The sequence below is a fragment of the Bombyx mori genome, chromosome 17 (assembly GCF_030269925.1).
Source record: "Bombyx mori chromosome 17, ASM3026992v2".
Classification (NCBI taxonomy): Eukaryota; Metazoa; Arthropoda; class Insecta; order Lepidoptera; family Bombycidae; genus Bombyx; species Bombyx mori.
This window is the reverse complement of record NC_085123.1, coordinates 16,109,857-16,124,508: the sequence shown is the minus strand read 5'-3', so window position 1 is coordinate 16,124,508 and position 14,652 is coordinate 16,109,857. Positions and strand designations below refer to the sequence as shown.

Genomic DNA, 14,652 nt, shown 5'->3' with positions numbered 1-14,652 from the left:
CAACTACAAGCTAACCGACCCTATTACGATCACAAATTTAATACTACCTCCCAGTCCTCAATCATGTCGCAACCTGAGGTGGAATTTTTCGTTGTATTGTGCGATTTTCGCACCAGAGTCATGAGTATGGTGGTGATGAGATGAAGTCGTCGTGGCCTAAAGGATAAGACGTCCGGTGCATTCGTATCTAGCGATGTACCGGTGTTCGAATCCCGCAGGCGGGTACCAATTTTTCTAATGAAATACGTACTTAACAAATGCTCACGATTGACTTCCACGGTGAAGGAATAACATCGTGTAATAAAAATCAAACCCGCAAAAATCATAATTTGCGTAATTACTGGTGGTAGGACCTCTTGTGAGTCCGCACGGGTAGGTACCACCGCCCCGCCTATATCTGCCGTGAAGCAGTAATGCGTTTCGGTTTGAAGGGTGGGGCAGCCGTTGTGACTATACTGAGACCTTAGAACTTATATCTCAAGGTGTGTGGCGCATTTACGTTGTAGATGTCTATGGGCTCCAGTAAACACTTAACACAACCCACCACAGCTACAACCTAAATGCCGCTACCCACCTCGAGCCGCGAGTACTAAAGTTTCAGTTTATATAGTACAACAACTGCCCCACCCTTGAAATCATGACTGCTTCACGGCAGGAAAAGCTAATGCGGCGGTACCTACCCGTGCAGACTCACAAGAGGTCTATGTAAATTATAATTTTGCGGGTTTGATTTTGTCCAGTACGTATATGATTAGAAAAATTGGTACTTCCCTGCGGGATTCGAACACTGACATTAGCTTGATACGACTGCAGCAGGCGTCTTATCCTTTAAGCTAAAGAATAGCCTGACAGAAATATCGTTAATATCCTTCGATCAAAAATATTTGTCTTTTTCTATTCCTTTACATACCTTTGTTGCTTTTGATTGTATTAAAAGTTGAAAGTTGAAGCAGCTTTTTAATAACGAAACTAAGCTTATGTTTTTATTATGTCACTCAACGCAGCTACACTGTTTAGACTGTAAATAAAAAAATGAAAGTAAAGAAAGCCTAAAATTATTACTTCTCATGATGCCAACGTCTAGCAAAATATCTCTTTTAAGTTAAAATAATCGTAGAATTTTCAATGAACTACATTTAAAGATCCGTTTCCCGATCGAGGCCTCGGATTCCGGATTAAAAGATAGAAGAAGGTGAAAAATTACGGAGACGCACCGGCGAAGATTACGGTGAGGATTACCTTTCGCGTCATTTATCAACTTCATCTGACGCGCTTGTAAGTTGGGGGAGAAGTTGGAAGCGAGCTGCGAGCGGAAGGGTGTTATTAATAATTTACTTATAAATATATTTTAAAACATAATGAAGTATTTATTGAGTTTGTGTTATCTCGGTATCTGCTAATAGTAACAAAATTAAACGAAGTAAAAAATTGTAGTATATTAGTCAACTAGCTAGTCGTAGACCGCTTCTCATCCACCCAGTGTACGGACCTTTTGGCAGAATACGAGGCCGTAGACCAGTTTGTCTACCTTGGTTCTGTGATCACGGATAAGGAGAGTTGTGAGCCTGAAATACGACGACGTATTGGAATGGCTAAAAGAGCTATGACGCAGTTGAGCAAAGTTTGGACCAAAACACATCTTGTGCACTCACTCGTCTTTCCAATCGCTCTCTATGGAGCAGAAACATGGACCATAAAAGCAGCTGACTGAAACAGAGTTGATGCTTTTGAAATCTGGTGGTAGGACCTCTTGTGAGTCCGCGCGAGTGGGTACCACCACCCTGCCTATTTCTGCCGTGAAGCAGTAATGCGTTTCGGTTTGAAGGGTGGAGCAGCCGTTGTAACTATACTTGAGACCTTAGAACTTGTATCTCAAGGTGGGTGGCGCATTTACGTTGTGGATGTCTATGGGCTCCAGTAACCACTTAACACCAGGTGGGCTGTGAGCTCGTCCACCTACCTAAGAAAAAAAAAAAAAAAAATGTGGTGTTGGCGCCGCCTATTAAGGATTCCATGGACAGCCCACCGCACGAACATCTCGGTCCTACATCAGCTTAAAATAGAGAACGCTCAACACCTGTCTACCACCTGTCTGCAACGCATAATGCGCTACTTTAGCCACGTTGCCCGCAGAGGTGTAGACAACTTGGAACGTCTGATGGTCGCTGAAAAAGTAGAAGAGGCCGGAGCCCCAAACGTTGGTCCGACCAGATCTTCGAACAAACCAGCGGACCACTTAGCGCTGCACTACACCAGGCAACTGACCGGAACCGATGGAGGCTGACAGTCGACAAGCTGAAACGGAGTCACGATCCTCAGCAATGAGGGAGCGATGGAGAAGAAGAAGAAGAAGCTTGAAATTAATGTACAAGTTCCAAACAATAACATTCGGTCTGTCCCTCTACCGAACAATTTCACTGATGGTAGGACCTCATGTGAGTCCGCGCGGGTAGCTACGGTAGGTAGTTCCATCCCTCAAACTGGAAATCACTGTTAATAGGCTTACCCATACGAACTCACACCACTCCGTACCACCTAACTTGTATTACCTTGATCCGATGAAATATTATACGCAAATCTTGTTACAAAAACAATACAGATGTTGTCATATATTGGCAGGTATGCATATTACAATACTAATCATGGGGCTACAAACATCCTGCATAATCTTAACGCCAGCACAGAAATTCAGATAAAACACTTTTCAATATTTATTTATTTATTTTATTAGGCTCACAATACACATCACAAGCTAAAGATACATAAAAAACACAAATAAAAAGAAACAAAATCTGGCTTGCAACATAAGTTATGTGCGCAAATGCCTTTATTTATAATAAATGCCTTTATTTTATATATTTCTTAATTAAATGCATTTTAACTATATTGAGGGAGAAAAGGCTTTAGTTTAAGCAACATTTCACTTAGTATGCGACATTTATCTTTGTAATTAAAAGTCCTTTTTCTCTAGTATCAGTAACAATTCCACATTTTTAATTGAACGTCAATTATGTCTTCCACATTGAAACAGCTGTAGCAATTTGAGGTCATGATTTTTTTTTCAAATTTTAAACTTTTAATGGCTCTCTTGCAAAGTTACAAGAATGTCGCTTAAACCAAATAGCCTTTAACTCGTCTATTTACGCTTTTCTTAGATAGTGCTACAATAAATGAATATGCAATTCCGAAAAGGGCACATGTCGCATATTTTGTCAAATACGTTTTTTCATATACATGTAGTTTTGAGGCTTATCTACACCCATTTTATAATAATTACAGTAATTTTCAATTGCTAATTAACACTAAAATATATCGCAAAAGTTAATATTTTAAATATTACACTGCTTTAGAAAATAATCAGTTTTCTTCATTTCCTGAACATTTGAACATTTTACATTTTCAGAGATGTGCCCATTTCAAAATTGCATATTCAAATGTATTTTAACTATGTTCAATTCACTTCTAACGTTAGCTTCGTTAATTCAAACTAATATTTTAACACTATGTTAATTATGCAGGCAATGTATTAAATATTAAATCGCCGCCATTTATCCCAAATTTGGATACTAATTCGATGCGTAATTAAATGACGTCACGATCTAACGACTTCTCCGTCTATTGATAAGCCACATAACTCATTATCTTTATATCTTTTAACTTATGCAATATCTTTTAACTTATGGCAAGCGCTAAATAAGTTCCCTCTGACACTGATTCAAAGACGGGCGGACGTTTAGATAAAAAATACAGCTGGGTAGAATCTTTGACAATTTAGAGTAAACAAATATAATGATAAGACACACCTGGGTCGATACTCTGTGTTTGTTATGTATGAGTTTTTGTTGCGAGTAGATAGTGTTACACCGGTAAGAGTAACGCCATCTATCGCCGAATAGCCGAACGAATATCGAAGGATCTAGTCGCATTTAGAACGCTCGAGAAGTACAGCGTCATCTATTATCAGATAGCGGGAAACACAATACTCGACTTTTGTGAAATATTCTCGATAATTCTAGGGATATGGTATCGAAGCGAAGCGGAAGAAGCGAATTGAGAATTTTAAAGTGTTTGTGAAGTTCTAAGTGTTGAATACAGTTTTTAATTTGTACTTCAGTACAATTTTATTTATCCCGAACCCAGCGCGTAACAGTAGTTTCAAAACTGAAAAACATGATATATCACATGTAATATAGATTAAACACAATCCATAACAATATAAACAATATACTAAATATGTATTCCACATTTTTATTGCATAGATGAGCGATTCAAATGATAATGATTCAATCCAAGGATGAGCAACAAGCGTTTCTTGTTTGTTTTTAATAAAGAAATAAAGCTTCGTATAATGAGAGTTATATATGAGAGGCCAAAAAAAAAATTGGCCCATTGATTAAAAAGGTTGCTCACCCCTGATTTAATCCATAGAACACAAAGAAAACAAAAGAATTAACAATATTTATTTGAGACATCTTTGCTCTACTTGCTTAATTGGTTCTCCCCCTATGATAGCCCAGGCTGTCCCACTATCGGCGACCCTGAACAGCTCAGCGACACCGGTACCGACCTGCGCAGGAGTTTGCCACTTCAGCTGGCTCCTCTGAGCCGCAAACTCTTCAACGTGCTCATCCCACACCGTCAGTTGTGCTGTCATGGCTGAGCTTGTAAACCCGGGGCACACAGTCACGATTCTTACCCCAGTTCTGTCGTAATTCTGCTTATGTCCTAACGTAGTGCTGAAGCCGAATAGAGCAAACTTCGAAGCTTTGTAATACGGCAAATACGGGTCTAGGCAATAGCCGTATATCGATGATACATTGCAAATTGTGCCACCACTCCCACCCTTATCTGTCCTCATGTACTCTCTAAACTTCACCGTCCACTCGATGGGAGCCACAGTGTTTATTTCAAGAGTCTTCCTCAATGAACTCTCGCATATGATCCCGGCGTTGTTCACCAAGACGTCAACACGTTTGTGAGCATCTATGAGCTGATTGAATACCGATTCCAGATCGGTCGTAACATCGCATCTTAAGAAACTGACCTTCGTAGCGCCGTGCTTGCTTTGCAATTCTTTGGCTGCATTTTGTCCTTTCTCCAAGTTTATATCGAGTATCACGACGACTGCGCCTTCGCTGAGGAATTGATCGGCGATACTGAGGCCTATGCCTTCAGCTCCTCCCGTTATGGCAACAATTTTATTTTTCAATTCGCGTTCCATATTTAAAGTAGCGCTTTAAATAAGCTTTCACTGAATACACACGTCAAGCCTACGTGTAGAAATGAAGTACTACTAACTTGTTCTAAAAATACACACAGCCGATAACTAAAGGCACAATTTGAACCAAATGACCCAGTGTTTATCGCGTACAATAAATAACCTTTTGATATGATCCTTATATAATATATTAAATTATAATAGTTTAATAAACATGACAATTAACTTTTACTAAGTTTTGTTCCGCACTTAATAAACATATTTTTTGTGTGGCGACTTCGGGAACATTAAAAAACACATGAAACCAAAAAAAAAAAATAAAAAAAAATAAAAAAAAGTAGCCTATGTTCATCAGGGACAATGTCGGCTTCTAATGGAAAAAGAATTTTTCAAATCGGTCCAGTAGTTTCGGAGCCTATTCGAAACAAACAAACAAACAAATCTTTCCTCTTTATAATATTAGTATAGATTTAATAAAAACTAGCGACCCGCCCTCGCTTCGCTTCGGAAACATTAAATTTTATTATTCATAGCCGAGTCCCGCCATGTTACTCGCAGTTATTGTCGTACCGCAGGTGAGGCCGCGGGCCAAAGCTAGTCTAAAAAAAGCAGCCTTAGTTACTCCTTATATCATCAGCTACCTATCAGTAAAAGTCTCGTCAAAATCGGTCTAGCCGTTCCAGAGATAAGCCGGAACAAACAGACAGACAGACAGACAAAAATGAAAAAATATATATTTTGGTATATGTACTGTGGCATACATACTTATGCATGTAGTAACAAGCGATTATTTCAATATTACAAACATACACTCCTATTTTATTTATATGTATAGATATGGTTAGCAATTTAATTGGCGAGCCCGCATGCATTAGTAGCTCAACAGGTGTGGAAAAACTTTTTACAAATTATTTGACAAAAGTTCTCTTAATAAAGCGAAATTACTCAGGTTTGAATAATAATTTAGTTACAAGTCAGTCCAAATCGGATAGTTTCGGATACAAATAAAACTCAACTACAATGTTACAATTGTCTATTACAAGATGTTAAATAACAAAATCTCAAAATAAAATATTATTAATTGAATTTAATAATATATGATCAATAGGAGTCTAGTGATGACTACTCCCGGGGATTAGATTCGCGGCACAAGGGAAGCTTTCTGGTCTTTAAAAAAAAAGCCTATGTGCACTGGGGACTTATCTTTGGGCCGTTCGATCCCGTGACGCGTGGGGGTCTTCGGTGAGGAAGCCTCCACTGCCTTAGTGGAGAACTCGGAGGTGTTGCCTGTTGGTTTACAATCCGCACGGTGGACCCCAAGTTTCCTGGAACACGTCGAAATGACACGTATAGCACGAAAGATTCGACACCCAGGCACTAGGTGAGACCAGGACTGGCCGTCGGCATCTTTCGCGAAGCAATTAAAAATTACACGGAACGGAATGGCGATATTTAGGTCCGGTCGAATTAAAATTCAAAGAAAATCAAATATTTAAATGAAATATAATTACACAACCCCGAAATCAAACTCCAACTGTTTGTGTTCCCGACGATCACCATTCCACTACGCTATGAGGTACAAAAGAAAAGATTACATTTTCGACTTCAACACAAATGCAGGTAGTTACTAATAAATATATCGAGTGAACCAATGACCTTTGATATTCATTTCGCCGGTACTTCGAGAAATCATAACATCACGCTAATCTATTGTAGTAAATAAATCCCAGCTATGTGTTTGAGTTACATTACTTATATGAACTAATACAAGGAAGTATAGTTTATGTATAGCATTCCAACTATTATACAATTGGCTTTAAAACCTAAACGAAATTAAGATATGTGTCAATGCAAAAATTTTAATTACATTACTACCAGTTTATAATTCATATAGACAATCTTGTATACCATTTTTCGGTGGCAATTTTTAATAGGCTACTGACTACAAAAACCAAAAGCTTATTATTTTCAAGTATGTATTGAAATTTATCATTTATGAAATTTTAACAAAATAAATATTTTAAAATAATAGGTTCTATTAAAATACACACAAGCCACCGATGTTAACGCGTGGAATAAACAGTGGGAATTAATTATCGCGGCGGTTTCTTGTGCAGGCAGGACTGATTTGGACTAAATTAATATGATAATAGAATGTTAATGAAGAAAAATACCACAGTGAAATGTATTTAAAACTTATCGGAATGATTAAATAGATAAAGTTATACTTTCCTAATTTTAAGATACCCTCTGTCACATTTCATTACGTTGTTGAAACACTATTAAGAAATAAATAGCCATAGCATTTTTTGCAATATTAAAAGGTTGAAAAAATCACTTGTTGAATAGTAATCGAATTAATCTAGACGCGAACAATTAGTAAATAGCAACCAAACCTATTGGAATTAATTACGTTAAACTTACCTGAATAATCCGCTTTTAATTCTCTTTTTTTTATTTTAGTGTAGCACTGATTTTACTACTTTTCAAAATGAGTTCAAATAATCACGAATGTGGATCGCATATAATTGTCGTGTGAACTCTCTAGAGTCGAAATTTTCTCCTGCGCGAATTCGTTTTTATATATTTGTATCGGAGTGGCCTACTTCCTTCCTGTGGCGACAATGCGCAGTGACCGAATTTCTAGATCTTTCGTATGAGACGAGATAAAAATATGAAAAGAACGGCTTAACCGAAGCAAGTCACGCCCCAAACTATTGTCCATCTATATACATAAAAATGAACTGCTGTTCGTTAGTCTCGCTAAAACTCGAGAACGGCTGGACCGAATTGGCTAATTTTGGTCTTGAATTATTTGTGGAAGTCCAGAGAAGGTTTAATAGGCAGATAAATATGAAAATGCTCGGAATTAAATAAAAATAACGATTTTATTTTTCCTTTGATGTGTCCCCCGTCGGACGGATTCCTTTTGTTTGTTTTATGTTTATTTGATACAAAAGCTTAGGTATTTTATTTATTGATTGAGGTACTACGAGGTCTGCCGGGTCAGCTAGTCTATTTAAATAAAAATGAATTTCTGTTCGTTAGTCTCGCTAAAACTCGAGAACGGCTAGACCGATTTGGCTAATTTTGGTCTTGAATTATTTGTGGAAGTCCAGGGAAGGTTTAAAAAGTAAATAAATATGAAAATGCTCGGTATTAAATAAAAATGACAACTTCATTTTTCCTTTGACGTGTCCCCCGTCGGACGGGTCCTTTTGTTTTTTTTTTATTTTATTTTTATTGCTTAGACGGTTGGACGACCTCACAGCCCACCTGGCGTTAAGTGGTTACTGGAGCCCATAGACATCTACAACGTAAATGCGCCACCCACCTTGAGATATAAGTTGTAAGGTCTCATGTATAGTTACAACGGCTGCCCCACCCTTCAAACCGAAACGCATTACGCAGAAATAGGCAGGGTGGTGGTACCCACCCGCGCGGACTCACAAGAGGTCCTACCACCAGTAATTACGCAAATTATAATTTTGCGGGTTTCATTTTTATTACACGATGTTATTCCTTCACCGTGGAAGTCAATCGTGAACATTTGTTGAGTACGTATTTCATTAGAAAAATTGTTACCCGCCTGCGGGATTCGAACACCGGTGCTTCGCTTCAACACGAATGCTCCGGACGTCTTATCTTTTAGGCCACGACGACTTCAAATTTAAGTTTATTTTATACTAGCGACCCGCCCTCGCTTCGCTTCGGAAACATTAAAACACACATGAAACCAAAAAAATAAAATAAAAAAAGTTTAATAAAAAGTAGCCTATGTTCATCAGGGACAATGTCGGCTTCTAATGGAAAAAGAATTTTTCAAATCTGTCCAGTAGTTTCGGAGCCTATTCGAAACAAACAAACAAACAAATCTTTCCTCTTTATAATATTATATTTTATACAAAAGTTCAGGTCTTTTATTTGTCGATTGAGGCACAAGAGAAGTCTGCCGGGTCAGCCAGTATTCCATAAAACTCCTGTGGTACTGAGATAGCAATAGACGAACCGAGCGAAATGGAATTATTAGCAAGCAGTTGACCCGTTGTTCGCTATTGTATTTTTATTTCGAAAATTCTAGGCACTTACGTTGTGGGCGTTATCGGATGTTCTAGAAAGAATTTGATTTCCGGTACCAATGAATACCCTATATGGTCATTATGAATCCATCACTAGTTAAAGCGCGCAGTTTTCGTTCATTGTAACAACTAGTTATTTTGTTTGTGTTTTTTTGTTTGTTTGTTGTAATGACTTTTTGAATTAATTTTATATGTTTAGAACTTTGTTACGACCCAACACTATCTAATTTTAAACTAATCGCTATCGGCATATTAACAAAAACTGCCGTGTTACAGGTCCGTCCGTGCATTATCGCGAAAAAATGATTAAGCGTCTAAGAATAAGTTACAATTTTTGAAGTGAAAACTTCTTTAGAATCGTGGTGATTTCAAACCGGATGCAACGGAAAAAACGACAGGTAAGAGACACAAATACAAAAATGTGTAGGATGAAACCAGCAAAGAATGAGACAGAAATATACATACTATTTAATACAGCGCCATTCTGTGAGATTTTTTAATACTAACGTGTGTATGAAAGCTCTTGTAGTGAATTTTAATTTAGGATTATACGTGAAATTAAAATATCAATTCACAGAGGGCGCTACCTTACAATTATTTACTAATGACAAAATTTTACATATACTTAAGACGTTTAGGATAATTGTATTTTAATTTTGGAAGGTTTCACTTCTACCACGTGTGAATTGCACACATGTTTTTTTTTTTTTACTTCATTATTGAGCATTCGATTTTTTTGTGAATACTTTTAAGCTGACCCGTAGTATAACTACAGGTAACACTTACTCTTTGTTGTACGCATATTTGTTTTAATCTATCAAAAGTTATGATTTTTTTTTCCCTACCTATGCTGATAGCCTTGAGAGGTTATTTCAGCTTCACCCTAACGTGTGTAGGTGAGCTCACGGGGCTCAAACCGGAGTGTTGCTAACACTGAACCTAGCAAGGGCAGTGCTTCCCAGAATCTACCACCGGATCGGAAACACGACCCACTGAGAAGATCCGGCGAGAAACTCAGTGGGCTGTGTCTATGGGTTAATTCGCTCGTCGAGCCCTTCGTCGCAAGCGACGGGTTCGGCGAGGACGGTGACCGGTGCTTGTGGTGCCTAAAAGCACCGTTAATGGATCAGCAGGATCCGTAACGACGTGCTTTGGGCGACGTCGACGGTTTACCATTCGGTCTACAGGATCGGGTATTAGCTATGATTAACATTTTTAAGCTTACACATTCGCTGGCAGTTCAGACCAGCGCGATTTAATCTAGTAAATGTGAATATCTATATATTAATACGTGAAGCAAAAACTTTGTATCCCTTTTTACGAAAATTGCGCGGACGTGCATAATGCTAATATTTTTTTAAATGATGTATTATTAATACATTAAAATAATAAAAAAACCACACTACCTTGTATGTGACACACACGTATATACTCTCACATATACACCTACTATTTGTTGACTGTCAAACTTTTGTTATTGCTTAGAGTCTGTGGTCAAATTGAGAATAGGTTACTTAATATTGTTTATCTTTAATTTTATTTTTATAGTGTAGTCTTGGCGAAATCTGTGATAATAGAAATATAATGAATAGTCTTTGTCTCTTTGACAATAGAACCATAATAATGTTTAAACTTATAATTTCAATTAATTAAAGTCTAAATTCGACTACTGCGGGACCACTAGTCTATACATATAAATAAAATTAGAGTGTCTGTTTGTAGTATTGTAATAACCGCTTTTTACTACATGCATATATATACGGTACATATACCAAAATAATATTTTTTACAATTTTTGTCTGTCTGTCTGTCTGTTTGTTCCGGCTAATCTCTGGAACTGCTGGACCAATTTTGATGAGACTTTCACTAATAGGTAGCCGATGATATAAGGAGTAACTTAGGCTAGGTTTTTTTAAACTAGCTTCGCCCCGCGGCGTCTCCCATAGTTATTGTCGTATTGCGCGCAACATGGCGGGACTCTCAATAATAAAATTTAATGTTTCCGAAGCGAAGCGAGGGCGGGTCGCTAGTATTAATTAAAAACGTGATGTTTTATAATCAGCACTATACGTTCGAGCATCGTAACATCCGTCCCTCAATTCGAAACCGAAAACTCAACTAGTTTATTTTTTGTTCCAATTTCAATACCGTATCGCCGGTAATTGTTCGCAAATTATAATTGTAAATGAAGTGTTGATATTGGTTTAATTAAAACAATTACTTTTAATTACGCGTCATGCATATGTCGATGTGCATACAGAACATCCGTCATCCGTTTCCACGAAATTAGAAAACTATTCGAAGGGGATAATTACATAGTAACTGAATCAAACGTAAAATTAAACCGCACAAGGAGGATAAAGATGTAGACCTGAGAAAAAATGGATGGATTGCTTGAAAGCCGACATGTGTAAGAGGGGAATGAGAGAAGAAATCGAATTTTTTTTTAACGCTTAGATGAGTGGACGAGCTCACAGCCCACCTAGTGTTACGTGGTTAGTGGAGCCCATAGACATCTACAACGTAAATGCGCCACACACCTTGAGATATAAGTTCTAAGGTCTCAGTATAGTTACAACGGCTGCGCCACCTTTCAAACCGAAACGCATTACTGCTTCACTGCAGAAATAGGCGGGTGTAAATGGTAAATGATAGAGGAGTATAGAAGGAGTAAACATGTTACGCCGACCCCAGGTGACTGGGAGAAGGGCAGGAGAATGATGATGAGGTTTAATTATGAGTACGACTCGTGAAAGTCGAAGATAATAATAAAATTCATTTTGCGGATGGCCCCTATTCCGCAATCTCTTGACGCGGTAAATCCAAAAAGGTTGAGACAACGGCCCCAGAAAAAAAAGAAGGTTTATATAGATAAATATCACAGCTCAAAACCGATTCTTATTTTTAAAACTTTGATACCGATTCACGGAGAAGTTTAGATCAGAACAGAAGCCACGAAAAAAAGCTCAATCCAACTAATAGCGCTATACAAACGAAGTCACGATCACAACTAGTATTATAACATTTAAATACGTTCTAACTACGTTCGCTAGATTCAGTCGTCGCTCATGCTTCACATAAAGCTTCAGTCACCACTAAAGTCTTATGCGCTTTTCTAGTACTTACTTCTTTTTAGTGCCAAATTCGTGTATTACAAACAAAGTGAATGAGGACTAAGTGAACACCTTGATAAACAAAAATACAGTTTTATTTGGCACGATCTAAAAACAGCTTCGTACCGTCTCGCGGTCTGAAATAAAAAACTAATATTTTATAATGGAGGTTGATCTAAAAAACAAAATTGTTGTTGTAACGGGTGGCGCTACCGGAATTGGATATAGCATTGCCGAGAATTTCTCTAAGCAATCCGCCACTGTCATTATACTGGACCTCAACGAGGATACAGGTAAACAAGCTATCGAACGTTTGGGAATCGATAAAACTGTATTCGTGAAATGCGATTTGAAAACTGATATAGACAGGGCGTTCAATGAAATCGTTGAGAAATACAAACGCATCGATGTTCTAGTCAACAACGCTGGTGTTGGAGGTACAGACTACAAAACATGCATAGATATAAACTTTACAGCATGTGTAACACTAAGTTTGAAACTGTACCATTATAATATGAGCCGTGATGAAAGGACAGAGAGCACAATTATAAATATTTCTTCGATTATGGGCTACCGGATTTCACAATTTAGTCCAATATATCAAGCAACGAAAGCCGGCATGATTACCTTCACCAGATCGTTGGGTCACGAGGAGAATCTTCAAAAGTCTGGCGTTCGCGTTGTGGCTCTGTGCCCTGGCTTCACTAAAACTAATTTAACTAGACCCTTTTTCGAAGAGGACACTAGTTCAATTCCTGCGGATTTATTGGCATATGCAATGGCGCACACCTGGCAAGAACCAAGCGACGTCGGGTCCGCATCTCTGGAAGTATTCAAGAGAGCACCGAGCGGTTCTATTTGGTTGATCGAAGGTGGGAACCTTGAAGAGATTCTTTTTCAAAATTGAACCATGATCAACTTTACTCGAAACTAGCGACCCGCCCTCGCTTCGCTTCGGAAATTGTAATTTATTATTAATTTCTCCACTATTTAATGGATGTTATTATGTATATAAACCTTCCTCTTCAATCACTCTATCTATTAAAAAAAACCGCATCAAAATCCGTTGCGTAGTTTCAAAAATTTAAGCATACATAGGGACAGAGAAAGCGACTTTGTTTTATACTATGTAGTGATATTATTTAATGAAGTAAAGTGAACATTAAATGTAACTAAGTATTTAGGTGTTTAGTACATAGTACGTGAGGTCATGTTTCACTGATTTCCTACATATTTACAGAAATTCTGTAAAAAAATCGTTACTTGTAACAATAATAAAGCCTGTCTATTTTGACTGTGATTTTAATATTTATTACTCCTAAGTATCTAATAAAAAAAACAATTTAAATTACGAATCGTATAAAGTATTCACAATACAATTATTTATCAATGATAATAACAGTGATAAATGCCCTTTTTTAAATTAGAATTAGACGATAAGACGATAAGAGTATAGTTATCGAGCAGTGTGCAAATTCCACAAACAGCTATCAATTTCTAATTAAATTTCATATCCGATCCAGACGACGCGCCGGGGACGCAGGGCCACCGTAGCCCGAAACATGTCTTGTAGCATCCCCCGGATCCACTTTCGGTGCTTTTAGACTCTTCAAGCTTTCAGCCTTCAAACACTCGTCGATTACGACGAAAAGTTCGACGTGCAACTTAACCCACTGAGTTTCTCACGAGATCGCGATTCAGTGGTGATTCTGATCCGGTGGTAGATTCTGCGAACTAGTGCTCTTGATAGCAAATTCTGTCAAGTTGAACCCGTGTGCTCACCTACCCGTCCGCACGTAGCTGGAATAGTCCCTCAGGCCTCCGGCCAATTGGTAGGGAAAAAAAAGAAAAAAAATGCATGTTTAAACGAGGCTTGTGAAGAGTATTAAGAGATAGGCAGCGGCTTGGCTCTGCCCCTGGCATTGCTGAAGTCCATGGGTGACGGTAACCACTCATCATCAGGTGGGCCGTATGCTCGTCTGCCTACAAGTGCAATAAAAAAAATGTGAAGTGCATGTTCATGTACGACTTCCGTTATAAAGTGATCGTGTGATACAAATCAAACCTGCAAACCTCCGGGTAAGCTCTGGTGCCGTCTGATTTCAAGGGTGGCACAATCCTTCTACTATGTGGCAGACTTCATGTCGGTGGATGTTGGGACTTCCTTTTCCTTATTCCTTCCTTAAAAAAAATAAGCTGTGGTAAGTAAGGCAGCATAAAATAACAATATATTTGGGATTTT

The 14,652-nt window shown here is 38.0% G+C and overlaps 2 protein-coding genes and 1 long non-coding RNA gene across 3 annotated transcripts; 1 reads left to right on the top strand and 2 right to left on the bottom strand.

Annotated features, from left to right (window-relative positions):
- Positions 1-2,736: 2,736 nt before the first annotated feature.
- On the bottom strand, positions 2,737-5,351 carry LOC101745613 (15-hydroxyprostaglandin dehydrogenase [NAD(+)]). Its single transcript, XM_062673218.1, has one exon. The coding sequence runs from the start codon at positions 5,219-5,221 to the stop codon at positions 4,460-4,462; it is 762 nt and encodes a 253-aa protein (XP_062529202.1). The 5' UTR covers positions 5,222-5,351; the 3' UTR covers positions 2,737-4,459.
- Positions 5,352-6,234: 883 nt separating this feature from the next.
- LOC119629805 (uncharacterized) lies at positions 6,235-7,851 on the bottom strand. Its single transcript, XR_009975277.1, has 2 exons — positions 7,643-7,851; positions 6,235-6,543 (listed from the first exon to the last, which is right to left on the bottom strand). It is a non-coding gene; the product is annotated as an uncharacterized LOC119629805 (long non-coding RNA).
- A 4,503-nt stretch (positions 7,852-12,354) lies between these two features.
- LOC101745470 (15-hydroxyprostaglandin dehydrogenase [NAD(+)]) lies at positions 12,355-13,704 on the top strand. The gene has a single exon (XM_004926354.5). The coding sequence runs from the start codon at positions 12,574-12,576 to the stop codon at positions 13,315-13,317; it is 744 nt and encodes a 247-aa protein (XP_004926411.1). The 5' UTR covers positions 12,355-12,573; the 3' UTR covers positions 13,318-13,704.
- The last annotated feature ends 948 nt before the right edge of the window (positions 13,705-14,652 follow it).